Consider the following 17899-nt stretch of genomic DNA (forward strand, 5'->3'; position numbering starts at 1 on the left):
TATTACATAATTAAAGTTAATAAAAAATATAAAAGTTTATTTATATTTTCTCTCTCCTGAAAACATATATAAAAATTACTAAAAAGATATAAAAAAAATAGCAAAACATTTGTTCTATGTTTTCGATGTTTTGTATTAAATGTAACAACATATATTATATATAACAAAAAAAGCACGATGTTACATAAGGTTTTCTCAACTCAAGAGGGTTTTCAAACTATATATATATATATATATATATATATATATAGCATTCACGACGACACAAGAATATGAAACAAAGACGAACCAGTTCATATATTTCAAGATTCAATTCAACAAAATGGAGCCTGTAATGTTCAAGCCAGAATGAATAACACAAACATCAGAGTTTAAACAGACTTGCGTAATTCGACACATGGACAACGAACCCAGCAATAAATTCAGGATCATTCAACCAATCGCATAATCATCAAACTTATTACTCGTAATTTTACACTTTCTCCAAATTGAATTCAAAGTTATTCAAACACCGAACCCAAAAACCGCTCTTATCTTCTGAAAAATCAGATCCCGCCATCCTCTCTCCGTGTTCTCCACCACAGTTGAATTCCCATACCTGCATAACAAAATAAAATTATTAAAAAAATCACCTATCATCCTAAAACTTTCACTAGTACTAAATGTATCTATATAACTTATGTCTTGTGTGATAGAAACACTATATTAACAAAATAATAATCCAATTGTTAACATAAAACCAATTAGCAATCTTGTCATTGTACATCTTTATTTTACTTTAAACCGGAAATCAATAAAATTTAACCCGAGTTGACCCTTACGAATATGAAAATTTCAGGAAAAAAGAAAACAAACCAACCTATCTTCCTCTGGAACATCAGTCTGTGTCAACTTCACAACTGTGACACCAGGTTCAGGCTCTTCCAAAACCAACCTCACCTGCACAATTAAGCATTTAAATTAATAATTGGTTAACTGCTAACATTAAAACGACGCATATGAAATACGAAATTCACAGGTTTATGTTTAGTCTACAGCAGGGGCGTGAACGAGCAAATCCGCTCATGAGCTACTTGAGATTGGCTCATTAAAAGCTCGAGTTGAGCCCAACCTCCTCAAGCCTAATATGAGTTTGTTTAAATACAAGCCCAGGCTACTCTAATCAAGCTCAAGCTGACTCACAAGCTTAAACAAGCCTATCAGTACTTATATACATGTTATGTTAAATTTGAAGACTATAAATATAATCTGTATAGAAACAATTATAAATGTATATAAATTAATTAATTGTTAAATAACCCAGCCCGAACTTGAGAAACAAAGCTCGAAATGAGCCTAAACGAGCCCAAGTCAGCTTGGCATCTTTACATCCCTAGCCTAAATGAGTTTGGGTCAACATTGGATCCAACCTGTGAACATGCTTAGCTAACAGGGTCGTGTTTAGATTTAGTCCAAGCGCTAGTTGACCCGTTTAAGCAGTCCAATTTATAAGATTTTTTAGCTGTAAAGTGTTATTTAAGAGTATAAATATGCAAAAATAAATATAAAAATTAATAAACAAATAATTAAAATTTCAGGTTAAACGGGTTGTTTTCGTGTCAACCTACAAAAAAAATGACACTGTTCTCAGACTTATGTGTCTCACATAATTTTCAGATTTGTGTCAAAATTTAGGTTTCATGCCAGATTGGACACATCCAACACTACCCATTTACCAGCCAAGCAACTTAAGGTGAATTTTCTTAATCTTGATTTCCATTTTTCAAGAAATTGCAGGGTTTAATGTCTAGACGCAATTGCCACTTAAGATTATGATTTCCTTTTGAAAAATTGGTTTTAAATAATCCCAACTATTGCCTATTGGCAAATAACAGTCCCAACTTAACACTTGGCTGGTGACGGTCCCAACTAAAGGTGTATTTGTTTTTAATGATCCGCGACTAACGAAGCCTTAACTCCATTAGTATAATGCTGAGGTGGCATGCCATGCTGTCAAAAAAACCTTATGTTGCATAGAAGTGGGCCCCAATCCACAACCTTCCTCTCCATCTTCCTTCTTCTTCCCTTTACCTCCACCGTCACTAACCTGCAACCACCACCACCTTCTTCCTCTTTTCTGCCGCCACGCACCACCACCAACCCATCACCGTACATCTCCTATCCCATTACAATCCCATCGGCACTACCAAAGCCGCCGCCAGCGCTGTCACCGGTGGAGGAGCAAACCCGTTACATTTGCGACGTGTTGATGGAAAATGAAAACCCTTGCTCCGACTGGGATATCGATTTCACCGAAGAACTCCAATCTATTGACGCTATATTCGAATCTCGCAAACCCAACTTCGCCAATCGACCTAAAAAACGCCGGAGATTGCCGGATTCGTTGTTCAAAGTTTCACGTGAATGTAATCTGATTGGTGACTCTTCATCCGCTTTATTGCCGTGCCACAGCCGCCGCCAGCGCCATAATGGGATAGAGGATGTACGGTGATGGGTTGGTGATGGTGTGTGGCGGCAGAAAAGAGGAAGAAGGTGGTGGTGGTTGCAGGTTAGTGACGATGAGGGTAAGGTGAAGAAGAAGGAAGATGGAGAGGAAGGTTGGGGATTGGGGCCCACTTCTATGCCACATAAGGTTTTTTTGACAACATGGCATGCCACCTCAGCATCATACTAACAGAGTTAAGGCTTCGTTAGTTGCGGATCATTAAAAAACAAATACACCTTTAGTTGGGACCGTCACCAGCCAAGTGTTTAGTTGGGACTGTTATTTGCCAATAGGCAATAGTTGGGATTATTTAAAACCAATTTTCCTTTCCTTTTTAAAAACATCTAAACTCCTTTGTCATATGAGCATGCATTACGTATACGGTTATATACACAATTACATCAGCATTACCAACAATATCTTTAAACAGCAAGAAAAACAGGAAGATAAACCGCAACATACCGTTGAATAGACGCCATCAGGCCAATTCCCAAATCTCCATTTTTGAACAATCAATTTACCCTCCTGCAACTCCACATTCGTCCCGGTAACCGACCCGTCAAAGATACTAATCTCACCCCCAACCTCTTTACTAATCTTAGCATTACTCTGTGTAAACCCCTTCCATCTGTTCTCATCCATCAATATCTCATACATATTCATCGCCCTGCAACTAAACTTCTCCGTCAATTTAATCGTCTTAAACCCTTCTTTCTTCTTCTCCTTCTTTGTCTCCACCTTCTTTACAGGCACAGCCGCCGGTGAAGCGGCTACTGGCGCCGCTGCCGCCTTTGGATTTACCTTCTTGACCTCTAATTCATCCTTAGCGGGCCCACCTTTGGCCATGGCATCGACATAAACCCTAACTTGCTTCAAAACAAAACCCTTACCCTTCGCCAAAAACGCATCCTTCAATCTCCGCCCAATCGGACCTTCATCCTTCACAATAACCCTGAGATCAGGATCCTCGTCGGCGTTCTCATCTGAAATATATGGGATCTCAACAACACCGTCGGTAATCAGCAACGATTTGCCGTCAGCGTCTTTCGCCTCACCTTGCCAATTGATCGAAACGTTTAACTCGTATCCAGGAATGATTTTACCTATTAGACGCAACGTAATTAGTAAACGTTAACAGATAATATTATGTACATATGGGTTAAGCTTGAAACAAGCCGAGCCAAGCCACAAATAATGCTCATCTAGTCATCAAGCCCAAGCTCCAGCCACTTATAGGAAGCTTGTTTAGGCTCGTTGAGACTGTCTCAACTGGCCTTGTGTATTTTGAAATTTGACCTCTTTTCGACTTCTATTTATTAATCTAACACTGCATAGCCTAGCACATGCCGAATTTTGGCTGTTTTAAAGTACTACAAGAGCTTAAGCGGAGCTTAGACTCATTTAAGGTATTTCTCAAAATTACACTCGTTAACAAACCAAATGTTCATGAACTGTTCAGAGAGAAATTTGTTTATGTTCGCTTATTTAATAAAAAAACAAACATGAACAAAAATTTGTGTTTGATTAATTAAACAAACAAACCAGAACACACGTTTTGTTTGCTCATTTAAGTCATGAACACCCGCTTATGTTCGTTCATTTGCACTCGTCTATTTACGTTCGTTTAAATTTTAATAAACATAAGTATAAACATAAAAAGGGCTCATTTAGATAATATATATTTTCACTTGGTCATTCGTGTTCCCTAATAAGCTCGTTTACGTTTGGTCAATTATGTTCATTTTTCTGTTCAATCATGCTCATTAAGATTGTTCGTTTACGTTCGTTTAAGTTTTAAACAAACAAATATGAACGAACGCGAGCATGCTCATTTAGAGCACTTTTTTTAATATTAATATAAACAACAAATTTGTTCATTACATGCCCCCATTCATGTTCATATAGATGCCTACTTAAATAATATAAAAATAATTAAAAACATATATATAAGTTAATGAGTATATAAATTAACAATCCCGAGCTTTAGAAACATATATCTGTTTTCACGTCCATTTAATTAAAAAACAATCACATTCGTGTTCGTTTGTTTAAAATCTATCTAATTACTAATAACACTGTAAAACCCTAATTAAAATGAACAGTTTCTAATTATACCTTTGCGGACATTAACATACGCTTCGCCTTCAACTTTCTCAAGGTTCTTCGTCTTAATAAACAAATTGCCTTCACCGGCGAGTACGGTCTGATCAGCCAAGAGCTTCGTGAGCAGGTTCTTGGACCACTCGAGGCAGTCAGTCTCGGCCCAGTGCCAGTTGTGGACGTTGGCTCCATCAGCTCTGTCTTCCACGATCCATCGCTTGTCGCCTTCGCCGTATTTCGCCATTACTATGACCTTAATAAATTAGGGTTTGTGATAACAATAATAATAATAATAATACGCGGCGGTGATTGGTGGTTGGTGGAGGAGATAAAGGAGGAAAAGGAGTGTGTAGAGGGTTCGATTGATGGAACGAAGAAGATTCTGGAGACTGTTGAAACCCTAGATCTAACGGGAATTTATTATTATTATGGAAAATTTGTTAACTAAACTCGTCGTCTCCCCGTTGTGTTAACTAAAAAAAATTTTACCTTATCTTTACTGAAAACATGGATCCAAAACTAAATTAAAAAATATTTGAATATTTTAAGTTTTATTGGTTTTTAAGTTATTGTATATTGGATTTTGGATAACAATATAATTTAGAAAACTCATACATACCATCAAAATCATTTTATGTGTATTTTGTTTAGATATAATTTTTTAAATAATAAGATTTATCAGATTTAATTTTTAAGTTAACACATTGGGGAGGTGACAAGTTTTGAGCTAACATGACGGGAGGCGACGAGTTAAGAAACATGTCCTCTCAAACTTCTAACGTAAAGGCGATGACGAGTTAATAAATGGATAAATAGAGAATTTGATTTTTGGAGGGACATATTTTGAATCTTTCTCAAAACATAAGACATTTTGAGATTTTTTTTTTATTATTATTGTTATTATTATTATTATTAATTTATTATTGTAGTGACAAGAAGAGTCTAGAAGCTTGGTGGTAGGTGTTGAACGATCTGTGAGTTGACTCGGTGGAATTTGACTTGAGTGAATTGGGCTGAGTATACGGAAGCTATAAACATATATTTGGGCCTAACAAACGGAATGAAATCAACTAGAGGCGCATAAACTGAGTAGTTTTAGAAACTTGTTTCGTGTATGGTTAACAAAGTTAAAACCGGGTTGGGTAGGAACCGGTTCTGAATATAGTCGGGTTTTTTACTGGGTTTTCCGGGTTTCGGGTCGGGTTTTGACCGGATAAAGGTGGAAACGGTTACGGCGGGTCCGGTCCGATTCGAGTACAGGTTTGGGGAGAAACTCAATACTAGGCCGTACCAGCGGGTCAGGTACGGGTAGGAACCGGTTCCAAATCGGTCCGAAACCGGGTATTTCTACACCTCTAAAATCAAGGCTAAAGCCCATAGGAACCCAATTGGGAATACATTGATCCAATAAAATTCCATGTATACATGACTTGATACCGAATTTATTGGTATGGTAACGGTACGATATGAGTATCGATACTAGGTACTAAATGTTCATCTATGTATAGTATTAAGGAGCACTATTTATTGGGAGGTCTCGGATTTGTTCTGGACAAGTGTAGTATATTTGAGGTGTGGTTTATGAGTAGGAGTATAATAAAAAAAATTAATATGTTTGTGTTCGTTCATTAAAAATCTAAAAAACCTACAAATCTCGATTAAAAGAGCTCAAACGTTAAAAAACATAATGAACGTTACAAACTAATACATATGTATTAAATCAAAACAAAACATTACTATCCTCATTCATCAATTTACACTTCGTCCCATCTCCTGATGTTTATTTGGAACATCAAAACTGTTTGTAATCTCGATCTTGATTGAATCTAGAGCCCAAATATGAATTAATACCGCAAATATGTTTTGATCTCGTTTTTGTATTCAAGCATAAATTTTATAAAATCCGAATCTTCTTTACTCAAACGTAAATCTCTCGATAAAAGCTTGATGTAAAAAATTATCGACTCTTAAAAATTAAAACTAGATTCCAAGATATGCTTCTAGTCACTTTGTCATCAAACATGAATTCAGGAAAATATGACCTTTGTATTCAAAAGCTACACCAAATATAAACAACAGAAAAAAAATACTTCGTCGCCTGAGAGATTCGAACTCTCGCGGGGAAACCACATGCCTTAACGACTCGGCCAAAGCGACAACTTTCTTTTTTCTGTTTACTATATCTCTAACATATTGTAACACGCTGTGATAAATTGAACCTTTTAAAGTTCTATAAAATGTTAACTGATGTACCTTTTCTTTATCAGGTTAATCTTCAAAGAAATTCAAGGAATTAATTATTAATCTAGTTAACTAAATGCTTTAGTAAAATAGTTATAATCAACTTGACATGCCACTTGTCTTAAAAAAATGTATCTTTCAAAGCAAGTAAGCAACTCTCATTTTTTCTTCACATATATAATATTGTAATGATATGACTAAAACCAATCGCATTATGTCATGATAGGATGAACTGTGAAGGCTTGCAACTTAACACCAAAGTACCACAACGTATCACTTATCAACACTTTCGTTAAAACTGAAAAGTCAAAATGATAATTTATAATAAAAAGTCACTGTCTATTTTGCTTTAAATAGTGCTAGAGTTGGCTATTTTCATGATTTTCATACCAACATTACATTTTTGTTTTTTATTTGAAACTACACTCATACAAATAATTAACGATACAGTATTTGAAACCACTCTTAGTTTGTTTTGATTTCAACATGGGCTTAAGTTATAGTATCATTGTAGACATCATGCTTCATATTATTATTTTGTAAATTACAGAATGTTTAAAAAAGATAGATACTATCACAACTTAATACAACCTTGTCCAACCATACATTTTATCCTATTTTTACACTAATCATTTGTGCAATACAACATCGACAAAGAACTATGAACTACACACACGGTCTCTTACTTTAAAGAGAAAAAATAAATATATGCACTTGAATAAAAGAAACGTAAAAAATGGAATAAATGATTAGAAACTGTACATATATTGGCATAAAGTGTAATTTGGGGAATATATTTAAATGTATGAGCAAGATCACGAAAATCATACAAAATTTTGAATCATTTCTCTAACTTCTTCAATCACGAGCGATGCTTTACCCCCACCTATCACTTCTGATTTCATCTCTCCGTCCTTCCATAACTACAAGAATGCAAATTTAAATAACGGGCATAAAATGCATGTTCTAAATAGCGAGTTCATAACCTAAAACTCACCTGAATTGTTGGCATTTTCTGCATCAACAAACGAGTAGAGATCTGTTATCTCACTTTCTATGTTTCATATTTGCATTATCTGCACTATAGGTTATTACTATAGAACATAATATTACACTATGCTCTATAGCACAAACGTACAATAGATGTGGAACAAATATGATACACAGAAAGTAAGATGGCAGATCCGAGCTCATCAACAAACAAAAGCATTGTTAATAACAAAACAAATAAATGAACCATTAGCAACATCATATCAACAAGATTCATCGAATTAAATTTGAAATACTTTACATACGGAGATATTTCCACGCTTCGCGAGTGCTTGTGGTACATTATTCACATCCACGCAATAAAATTTGAGCCTATTTAAGAATTTGAGTCAAAAAATACATTGTCAAATATATAGCTATACCCATCTCTATGAGATTAGATATTTTGTCTCATTTTTGTCACATGTGTATAGTTTTGTATTATATTATTGCACTATATAAGTCTATGATACATGATATATAGAAGATATAGAAAAGTGAGTTAATAAACTTGAACTCAAATTAAACTATTTATGTAGACAATAGTTTTAAAGAAAGTACTTGATGTCATATTCTGCTGCCAATTTCTCCAATTTAGGCTTCAAGTATATGCATTTTCTACACCATGCAGCCATCCTGCACATGCATTCTTACATAGTCTTTAAAACCCGAAAAAATATCAAATAATCAGATAATCAAATTATAATCGAAAGAATATATACCAATCAATGATGATGGGTTGAGAAGCTTGTTTTGCTTGTTCTAAAATAATATTCAAATGATCAATATCATTGATAAGTTCCATTTGTATAAATGAAGGTCTTGATAAGTCCCCAAAGGCTTCAACTTTACAATCTTTTTTCACAATTTTATTCCATCCATCCGATTTTGTTCGAACAAAACCAAACCCGTGTGTTTTTGTCGGGTTAGATCTATACCCATTACTCCAATTTGGCTGTTGTGGCTGCTGTAGATCTCTATGATGGAGTTCTATGTGAAGAAGGTGAGAACTTGGTGATAAAATTGACATTTATGAACAGGAGATTTTTTTAAAAATAATTATTTTCTTTTAGGAGTTTTGGGCTTTTGAGATTGAAATTGGATATTTTGGTTGATGGGAAAAAATGTGGAAATTAATAAAAGAAAAGGCTTATCTAAAAGGAGAGATGGAGATTCAAATCATAATAAATGATGGGTTCATCAAATATGTTAAAAAGTAGTTCTTTCTTTTATTTGTGTTGATCATACATGTGTAGTTATGGAGATTCAAGTATAAGATTTTAAACAGGTTATTTATTTAGGTTATTTATTTTATTTGTTTTGATCATACTTGTGTAACTAATTTACTAATTAAAACAAAGATAAAATGACTTAGGTAAAACCGGCAAGGAAGATAAAAAATCGAAACTCGTTTGAAAAGAAAATTGGTTCAAAGTCGAAAGTATAGTCAAGGACCAAGGTTGATCGGTTTGTAAAGGATCTACCAAGGTTAAAAAAAAACGGGTTGTATTCAAGTTAACATGTTTAATTAAACAACTCAAGCCCGGGTTAACATATTTAACTTGTTTAGTTAAATAGGTTGACCGAAACTACACATGGTTTATTTATTATTCTTTCAATATTACGTTGGAGATTTAAGATGAAAGGTACTAAACATAAACATTGATACAACTTAGAATATGTGGAGCGCATGCTCGTTCAAGTATATTCTTATCTATGGGCTCAAGTGGCAAAGCTACCTAGAATTGGATGTTCCAAGAGAACATCGCTCTTAGAGATGCCACAGAAATAGCCCTGGACGAGGTGCCTAGCGAGTGACACCCACGACGAGTGAAAATTTGATCATATGATGAAAGGCCTTTAGATACTTTTTTCTACGAACATCAGATGTGTGAACTTGAACATTAGCATATTTATTACTAGCCATGTATCCTACTAAGTTATAAATTGTATTAAATGCGATTAAGATCTACTTGTAATCAATGGGCTTGTATGATCCAATTTTGTGCACAGCCTCAATGCTTAAAATATAGAAAGCCCATTTGTTTAGGTTTCTAAATTTCATTTTGTGGGAAATAATAAAACATAACACAGCAATAAATTAAGGCTAGGAATTACCTTCTGTTTTGATTTTTATTTTTCAAATTTACAAGCTTATTTAATATGTAGTTAGCACTTAACAGTTTAGACTAAAACGAAGTACAGTTAACTATTAAGTTATACTAATGAAACACGTAACTATCAAGTTATAATAGCTATAAAATAATACACAAATAGTCAGATAATTAAAAGATAATGGTTATAAATACACATAAGAACATGTGTTAGGGTCCACGGCTCCACGCCCACGCCAAAAAGTACGCCACCTTAGCACTGTTGGAGGCATTGCCTTCTTCTTCGTGGCTCAAGCCACAGGCGTTGGGTCTCTTATTGTTTTCGGTAAAGCACTTAAGCCTACTATGTCTTCTTGGGGCTAGATAATATAAAGAAAAACAGAATGTACAATCTTTTTTAACATTTCGATATAATTTTTAACAGAAATAAGTCTTTTAAAAAAAAGTATAATTAAAGAGTTAAACATTCAAAAATAAGTTCAATAAAATTAGAACCGAAAGCCCAAAAAATTCAAAAGTTAACGGTCTTTTACTAACAATATTAAAGTTTTAGATAAAGTTTTGTCTTTTCTAAATAGTGAAAGCTAAAGTCTTATAATAATGAAAAAAATTGGGGAATTTATAAAAGGGTGTTTGGGTGAACTTTTCAAACTTGCTTGTTTGAATTTTGAAAAAGAAAAGCACTTTTGAAAACCTCAATTTTAAAACTTTTGAAGGAGTTTTGTCGGATACTTTTTACTTTTCAAAAATCAAATAAGAAGCATTTAAAAGCTCACCCAAACATCCCTTAAGTAGAGTTTAAGTGTTCAAGTTTTCGTTCTAAAAGTAAAAGAATCTAGTATTTGAAAAACCAAAATGTTTGGAAAATTCCAAAAATAGCCCATTTTAGAGAGAGAAAGATCAAAATAGCCCTTTTTTTCTTAAAATTTTTTTAGAATTTGGACTTTCCAGACGCATTGGGAAAAGATAATAATATAGAAGGAGCAGACCGAATAACTAAGGAAAGTTAGGAAGGAAACCAGATTTGGGAAAATAATGAAGGGAAAATCCAAATAATTTTGAAATCTTGGACTAAAAGTTCAATTTTCTACTAAACTTTTTTTCTTAAAAAAACCTGTCTTGAGAGACTGTTTTTTTATGTTTCCTACATTTTCCGTCCATATTTTCAAATTCTATGAAAAAGAGATTTTCAAATCTCGTCTTGAGAGAGGAGATTCTACCACCACCACCAACCACCGTTCGCCTTCTACCACCACCACCCACCGTTCGCCACCACCACCATCCACCCCCACCTCCCACCCACCGTCCGCCACTACAATCGATCACCACCCACCACTATCGTCTGCCACCACCATCCATCACCACCACCCACCGTCCTCCACCACCACCACCGTCTTCTCCATCATCATCATCATCATCATCATCATCTTCTTCATCTTTTTCATCTTCATCTTCATCTTCACCTTCTTCATTTTCATTTTCATCTTTATCTTCATATTTACCGTCGGGTGGTAGACGGTGGTGGTGATGGATGGTGGTGGCGAACGACGGTGGTGGGTGGTGATCGATGATAGTGGCGGACGGTGGGTGGGTGGTGGGGCCGTGGATGGTGGTGGTGGCGAACGGTGGGTGGTGGTGGTGGTGATAGAATCTCGTCTCTCAAGACGAGATTTGAAAATCTCTTTTTCCTAAAATTTGAAAATATGGACGGAAAAGGTATGAAACATAAAAAACAGTCTCTCAAGACGTTTTTTGAGAAAAAGAGTTTAGCAAAAATTTGAACTTTTAGTCCAAGATTTCAAAACTATTTGAAATTTCCCTTCATTATTTTTCCAAATCTGGTCTTCTCTCTAACTTTCTTTAGTTATTTGGCCTGCTCCCTTTATATTATTATCTTTTCCCAATACATCAGGAAAGTCCAAATTCTAAAAAATTTTGAAAAAAAAATGGCTATTTAAGGCTTTCTCTCTAAAATAACTATTTTGGAAATTTTCCCAAAATGTTTTCATAAAGAGGAAATTTGGAGCATGAGACAAGTTTTTTTACCAGAGCATGAGACAATTTAGCTACTCACCAAACAGTAGTTTGAACAATAATTGTTAATAATTTCTAGAAAAAAAGTTAATAATTCGTAACCATACTTCTAGAAAAAAAGTTAATAATTTCTTTTTAAAGGGTTTAATATTCGTAACACTTTAAGTTATGGTCAATAAGATAATCACCATCCATTTTTATTGAGTTCTTAACTATCAAACGTTTATCTAAAGCGTAATGATGCATGTCCCGTAATAACAACTTCAATAATGACTAGTTTGTTAATACTTTATATGACTAGATCAATATTTACCTTTATTAATTCAATTACAAAATGAAATTTAAAATTAAAGTAAACAAAAAATAATAATAAATTAATTAAAAAGTAAAAAAAAATCAACTTTTTCATAGTTAAAAACCATTTCATATGATTATCATCTAACAAAAGAGCTCCCAAAACAATAAAGAAGCAAATAAAAACAAATAAATATGAAGTCAAAAGAAAGCAAAATGTTATTTACATATGCAAGAAAGCTACTTGCATTCATGTTTCTTTTTTCCTTCTAAATTCTTAAATTAGTCAAAATCCATTAGCCAAATTAAGCAACCTATATGACATTTTTGTGCTTATGCTAGTGTCCATGACTGCCGGTAGGCGGTGATTGTTTGCAGGGAGAGGTGGTAGCGGTAGTGGTTGTGGTGGCAGCGACACGTTCACAAGACGGGCACATGGTGAGAGTGGTGGCCGGCATTTGCATGTAGAATGGTTGAGAAGTCTTTAAAGCTCGAAGTTCTTGAAGTTCTTTTTGCAATCGTCGGTTTTCTTCGGTAAGGGTTTCGCAACATCGTTTTAAATATTCACAATCGACCTCGGTTTGCTTCAGTTTTGTCCTGTGATTATTCATCAAGTTAGGTTTAATTACTTCTTATAGGGATATCATTTATCAAAACATTTTAACAATAAAAATGACAATAATTAATACCTTGCCCTTCTATTTTGAAACCAAACTTCAACTTGTCGTGGACGTAGATTCAACTGTTTAGCTAAAGCTTGCTTTTGTTTCTAAAAAAGATAACCAACAAACAAAAATATTAGTTTCATTGTCAATTATATATAAAATAATTAAAATCATAATCAATTACAAATAAAATTAAAATCAAAATTTTAAAAAATTGCGTCTTTATATATTTTAAAGATTTTGAATAACTTATTGAATTATAGCTCAAAGACCTCAAATGTTTAAAGTAAATGTAGCTAGACTAAAAGGTGGGAGATAAGAAAAGACATGATTGACATGCAACATTAATCATGTCTAGAATTACTTTGATAAAATATATAGGGTTTAATAATGGAAGTTTGTCACTTTGTCGGACTCCTATATCATACATCCCATGACATATAATCAATGAAAAGTACAATGTAAACATATGAAGCTTGGCAAAGTGGCACCGCACATTTACTCCTTTCAGTTCTACCCCAAAATCATTTATGTCTAGTACTTGTATATGTGAAATATACTATTTATATTTTTTAATTGTGGCAGGACACGTTTGATAAGTTGAAAATAATGTCATAAAAAGGGGGCCGTGTATTATTTTTGAAGGCCATCTAGGATCTCTAGTCTAGTCAACTTGATATAGTTGTTGTAAATGAAAGAGAGTGACCATTAGGTTGTCATTAATTTTATGAAATGATACATCAATCTATTAACGTTAATATAAATGCATACATCAGCCTAGTAATAATAGATTTTATGAAATGATACATCAATCTATTAACATTAATATAAATACATACATCAGCCTAATAATAATAGAAAAGAAAATGATACATCAACCATGCTACTATGCTAGGTGGTTGTGTTGTATCATTAGTTTTATGAAAGCCAGTGAGTTTAGTGATAATTTGTATTATTATAATCCCAAGTTCCCAATATACAATGTTAATTTATTAATTAACGGTGGGATATTAGATGTTCCACTAAGGTACTTATGTTTGAGATTGAGTTTGAAAAATACTTATCGACTTTTTTAAAAAGTCAAGATTTTAGGCTTTTGAAAACTGATTTTTAATTTTTTCAAAAAGCTAAAATAAAAAATATTTTTGTGATTGTCAAAAACATTTTAACTTATAGACTTTTTAAAAACATAAATAAGTTAATAAGCATTTTTCAAACTCAATTCCAAACATGATTAACCATAAAATTTGACCCCTTCAAACTTACCACCCATCAACTACCACCCAATTACCAATTTTTCCAGCACTACCCTAGCTAAGTAGTGGGGGTGGTGTACCCGTTTAGTGAACTACTATCCTAAAGGCGTACCCGAACGATTCCCCTTCCCCCTTAACACATAGATTTGCTACCGTATAAGCAAATAAGTTCGCTTGGATGTCAAGCAAACTTCATAGAGTTTTGTGTGAACTCCACCTGGTTTTCTCTAAACAGAAAACAAACAGGCACCAAGTTACACTACTTGCTCTTTTTTTATCGTAAAACTAGGTCTTATAAAAATTAAAATTCATCATCTTAGGGTTATAATATTACTATTTATGGCATGTTAAACCGACTATGCAAATAAAAAACGAGGGACTTACAGGGTTAAGCGAGTTATGTTCTTTAAAACTATCTTCCAGAAAAGCTGACTGTTCTTTCGTGAGCCGTAGCTTTTTCCTGGTCAACCCGTTTTCATCTTCATCACTCATACCACCACCGCCTCTCGAACAAGCCCTACGATCTCTTTCTATAGCATCAACTAATTCAAGATTTACATAATCTCTTTTCCTCGAGTTAAAGGACCTTCCACCATTGAAAATGGAAGTAAAATCCATCTGAAATGATGAGGTTCCACTGTTACTGTTGTTCGGTGATGAATCTCCAGCCGCCTGTTGTTCTTCTCCGGTTTCATGATCCGATGCGATTGTCAATGGTTTTGCATCGGTAACTTTTGTTGGTTTAGTGATTTGTGATCCTGATTCAACTATCACTGTATCATAAGAAACATAAAAGATTACAACTAGTGGTTAGTTGGTTTAAAATTTAAATACTAAAAGAAATATATATTAGAATAGCAATATTTATTTATTTATAAATCATAGCATCTAATTTATAAACTACGGTAAAATTACTTGCAATAAATAATACTAACACTAGATAATAATAATAATAATAATAATAATAATAATAATAATTATTATTATTATTATTATTATTATTATTATTATTATTATTATTATTATTATTATTATTATTATTATTATTATTATTATAATTACAACAACAACCTTTTTTCATGGCATCACTAAACTGCATTGAAATTATTAACAAAAATATGTATTAGAAATGACAATAATTTATAGTCTATCATATATAGTAACCGAAATTAAATTGAAATTACTTATAATAATAATAATAACAATAATAATAATAAATGTTGCTATATTTAAAAATGACTAGGTTGTTTTTTTTATAAACCCTATACAAACCTAAACTGAATTGAAATTTCTTGTCATAAGTAAAATATTAATACGAATAATAATAACAACATTAACCAAACAGTAATAATAATAATAATAATAATAATAATAATAAGTTGTTGCTGTATTTAGAAATGACAATTTTCTTTTATAAATCACACCAACCAAAATTGCATTAAACTAGCTGTAGTAATAATAATAATAATAATAATAATAATAATAATAATAATAATAATAATAATAAAACGTTGCTGTGTTTACTGTTTAGTAAAATATAAAACATGATAATTTGTTACTAGCTGTATTTTGTGTATTATTTCACTACAACCTGTATAAGTATTTAAAAAAAATAATCTAAGAATTGAAAGAAGGGATTTTACAATTTTTTGAGAGCCATGGGAAGGTCCGGTGAGTCGAAGCCGGTGGTGGCGGCGGCGGTGATTTAAGCACCGGTGAGAACGGTAGCAGATCAAGTTGCAACGGCGGTGGTGGTGGTGATGATGATGATGGATCAGATGAAGAAGAAGAACTTATTATAACTTTCTCATCATGAGCATCTTGAAGATTCATTTTGTTGTTGCTTTTTAACCCCATGCAAAACCCTAAATCTTTCATATTCTGTTGTTGTTGTTGTTGTTGTTGTTGTTGATCCAACAACATAAAGGGTTTTGGAGTATCTCCTAAACTCAAAGCAAGCTCCATGTTTTGATTGCTCTCTCTCTCTCTCTCTCTCTCTCTCTCTCTCTCTCTCTCTAGAAAACTATATTTTCTCTCTCTAGAAAATCCGTAGATATGTAAACAAGGACAAAAGGAAAGTTATATAAATAGGCTATTAGGGTACAGTATGTGTGTACGTATTGAATTGAATTAAAAGGGTAATTTTATATTTATTATTATTATTATATAGATAGATAGAGATGAGAGAGAGTATAAACACAAGACCCAACAAAAGTAAAACAATTTTTTTTATAACCTTCAATAAACATAGAATGCCAGAATGCCTAAGTATTTTATACGGGGTGGTCTAATGGTAACAGGCAACTGCTAGCTGGCCCAACCCAGCCGTACGGAGCCCTTAAGCACCTCCAAGTTATCTCCAGTTCCGAGGAAAACCCACACGCCCGAAGGCCGCTGGTGGTAAAACCCGAATGCCCTCATAATCGAACTGGAGATCACAAAGATCTCAGTCTTCCTTCATTGAGCCACTCATATCCACACAAAGTGTTGTAAGTAAAAATTAAACTTGGGTCTCAGTTGAAAAACCCAAGCTCCCTACCACTACATTTCATTGAAAAGGATTTTTTTTTTTTAATTGTTAGTTTGATTAAGGAGTATAAAATTATCTTGTTTCTCTTTGAGGGTCCTACTATGGATACCCAAACACCCCCTGTACGCCCCGTATAAAATTATACGGAGCCCTATACGAAACGTGTTGATTGGTTTTTTAATTAAAAATAATGGATATCCCTAGAATTCCCCTTTTAACTAACAAGGGTTTTGTTTTTTTGTTTTTTTTTTAATTCTCGGTAGGATTAAGGAGCATAAAGTTATCTTGTTTTTGTTTTGATTTTTCTTAATGAATCTTGTTTAGGTTTGATTTGTGGTAGGAAAGATCTATACAAAAACAAATCTTTGCTGACCACATGTGAATTTATTTATTTATTTGTCATGCCTACTTCTTGTGACTACGAACTAAGAAAGAGAAAAATATTTGGTAACTATTTGTACATATTAGATTTGGTGCATGCGCATAAAATAATTTTTTCTTGAAGAATTGGCGACAGTACTGTTACAGCTAACTTTTTTAGCAGCTAATTTCTTTCTATCTTATTTTATCCACATGCTCTAAATAGAAATAAAAAGCATAACCATTTGACCGAATATCATAAGTCTTTGTTACTATACCAAACTAATGATTATACCAGCAACTGTCAAAATTGAGGTTCTTGAAACCCAAGATTAATGAAAGGTTTAAAACGTCTAGAGGAGAAAATGATTAAAAAAAAGTATATTATTTTGCTTCAATCCTTCAATATATCTTAGTTTCATCAATTTCCAAAACTCATGTAATTTTAAAATAAAAAATAAAGTTTAGAATCTATACTTTTATCTTTGATTTAAATATACTGTAGTATATATTTTCCAAAGGAAAAAGTAATTGTTGATTGTAATGTCACATATAACATTATTATAACGATTCGTCTAAATTGTTCAATTATAACAATGATTCTATATTAGTTATCCAAGGATTATAACAATGTGTGTACTTTAGTTATAAAAATGCATTTTATATATGAGTTACTTAAATTATATAAAAAAAATGAGTGTTGCTAAACGTACACTCCTACATATGCCTTTTACTAAATGTACACCATATTGATCTATTAAATCAATTATCATTTTTCTTTAACTTGATTT

At 33.1% G+C, this 17899-nt stretch overlaps 3 protein-coding genes across 3 annotated transcripts; all 3 read right to left on the reverse strand.

The window, feature by feature from the left end:
• Positions 1-273: 273 nt before the first annotated feature.
• On the reverse strand, positions 274-4976 carry LOC143586654 (uncharacterized). Its single transcript, XM_077068146.1, has 4 exons — positions 4601-4976; positions 2948-3588; positions 860-939; positions 274-598 (listed from the first exon to the last, which is right to left on the reverse strand). Exons 1-4 carry the CDS (start codon positions 4827-4829, stop codon positions 505-507), a joined length of 1044 nt encoding a protein of 347 aa, XP_076924261.1. The 5' UTR covers positions 4830-4976; the 3' UTR covers positions 274-504.
• A 2599-nt stretch (positions 4977-7575) lies between these two features.
• On the reverse strand, positions 7576-9015 carry LOC143586663 (thioredoxin-like 3-1, chloroplastic). Its single transcript, XM_077068152.1, has 4 exons — positions 8578-9015; positions 8417-8491; positions 8122-8188; positions 7576-7749 (listed from the first exon to the last, which is right to left on the reverse strand). Exons 1-4 carry the CDS (start codon positions 8883-8885, stop codon positions 7651-7653), a joined length of 549 nt encoding a protein of 182 aa, XP_076924267.1. The 5' UTR covers positions 8886-9015; the 3' UTR covers positions 7576-7650.
• Positions 9016-12432: 3417 nt separating this feature from the next.
• LOC143586664 (homeobox-leucine zipper protein HAT1-like) lies at positions 12433-16183 on the reverse strand. Its single transcript, XM_077068153.1, has 4 exons — positions 15862-16183; positions 14603-14991; positions 12987-13066; positions 12433-12894 (listed from the first exon to the last, which is right to left on the reverse strand). The coding sequence occupies exons 1-4, from the start codon at positions 16181-16183 to the stop codon at positions 12636-12638; spliced, it is 1050 nt and encodes a 349-aa protein (XP_076924268.1). The 3' UTR covers positions 12433-12635.
• Between the last annotated feature and the right edge of the window lie 1716 nt (positions 16184-17899).

The sequence above is a fragment of the Bidens hawaiensis genome, unplaced genomic scaffold (assembly GCF_021521415.1).
Source record: "Bidens hawaiensis isolate Kalapana, Puna unplaced genomic scaffold, B.hawaiensis_p1.1 tig00034755_1, whole genome shotgun sequence".
NCBI lineage: Eukaryota > Viridiplantae > Streptophyta > Magnoliopsida > Asterales > Asteraceae > Bidens > Bidens hawaiensis.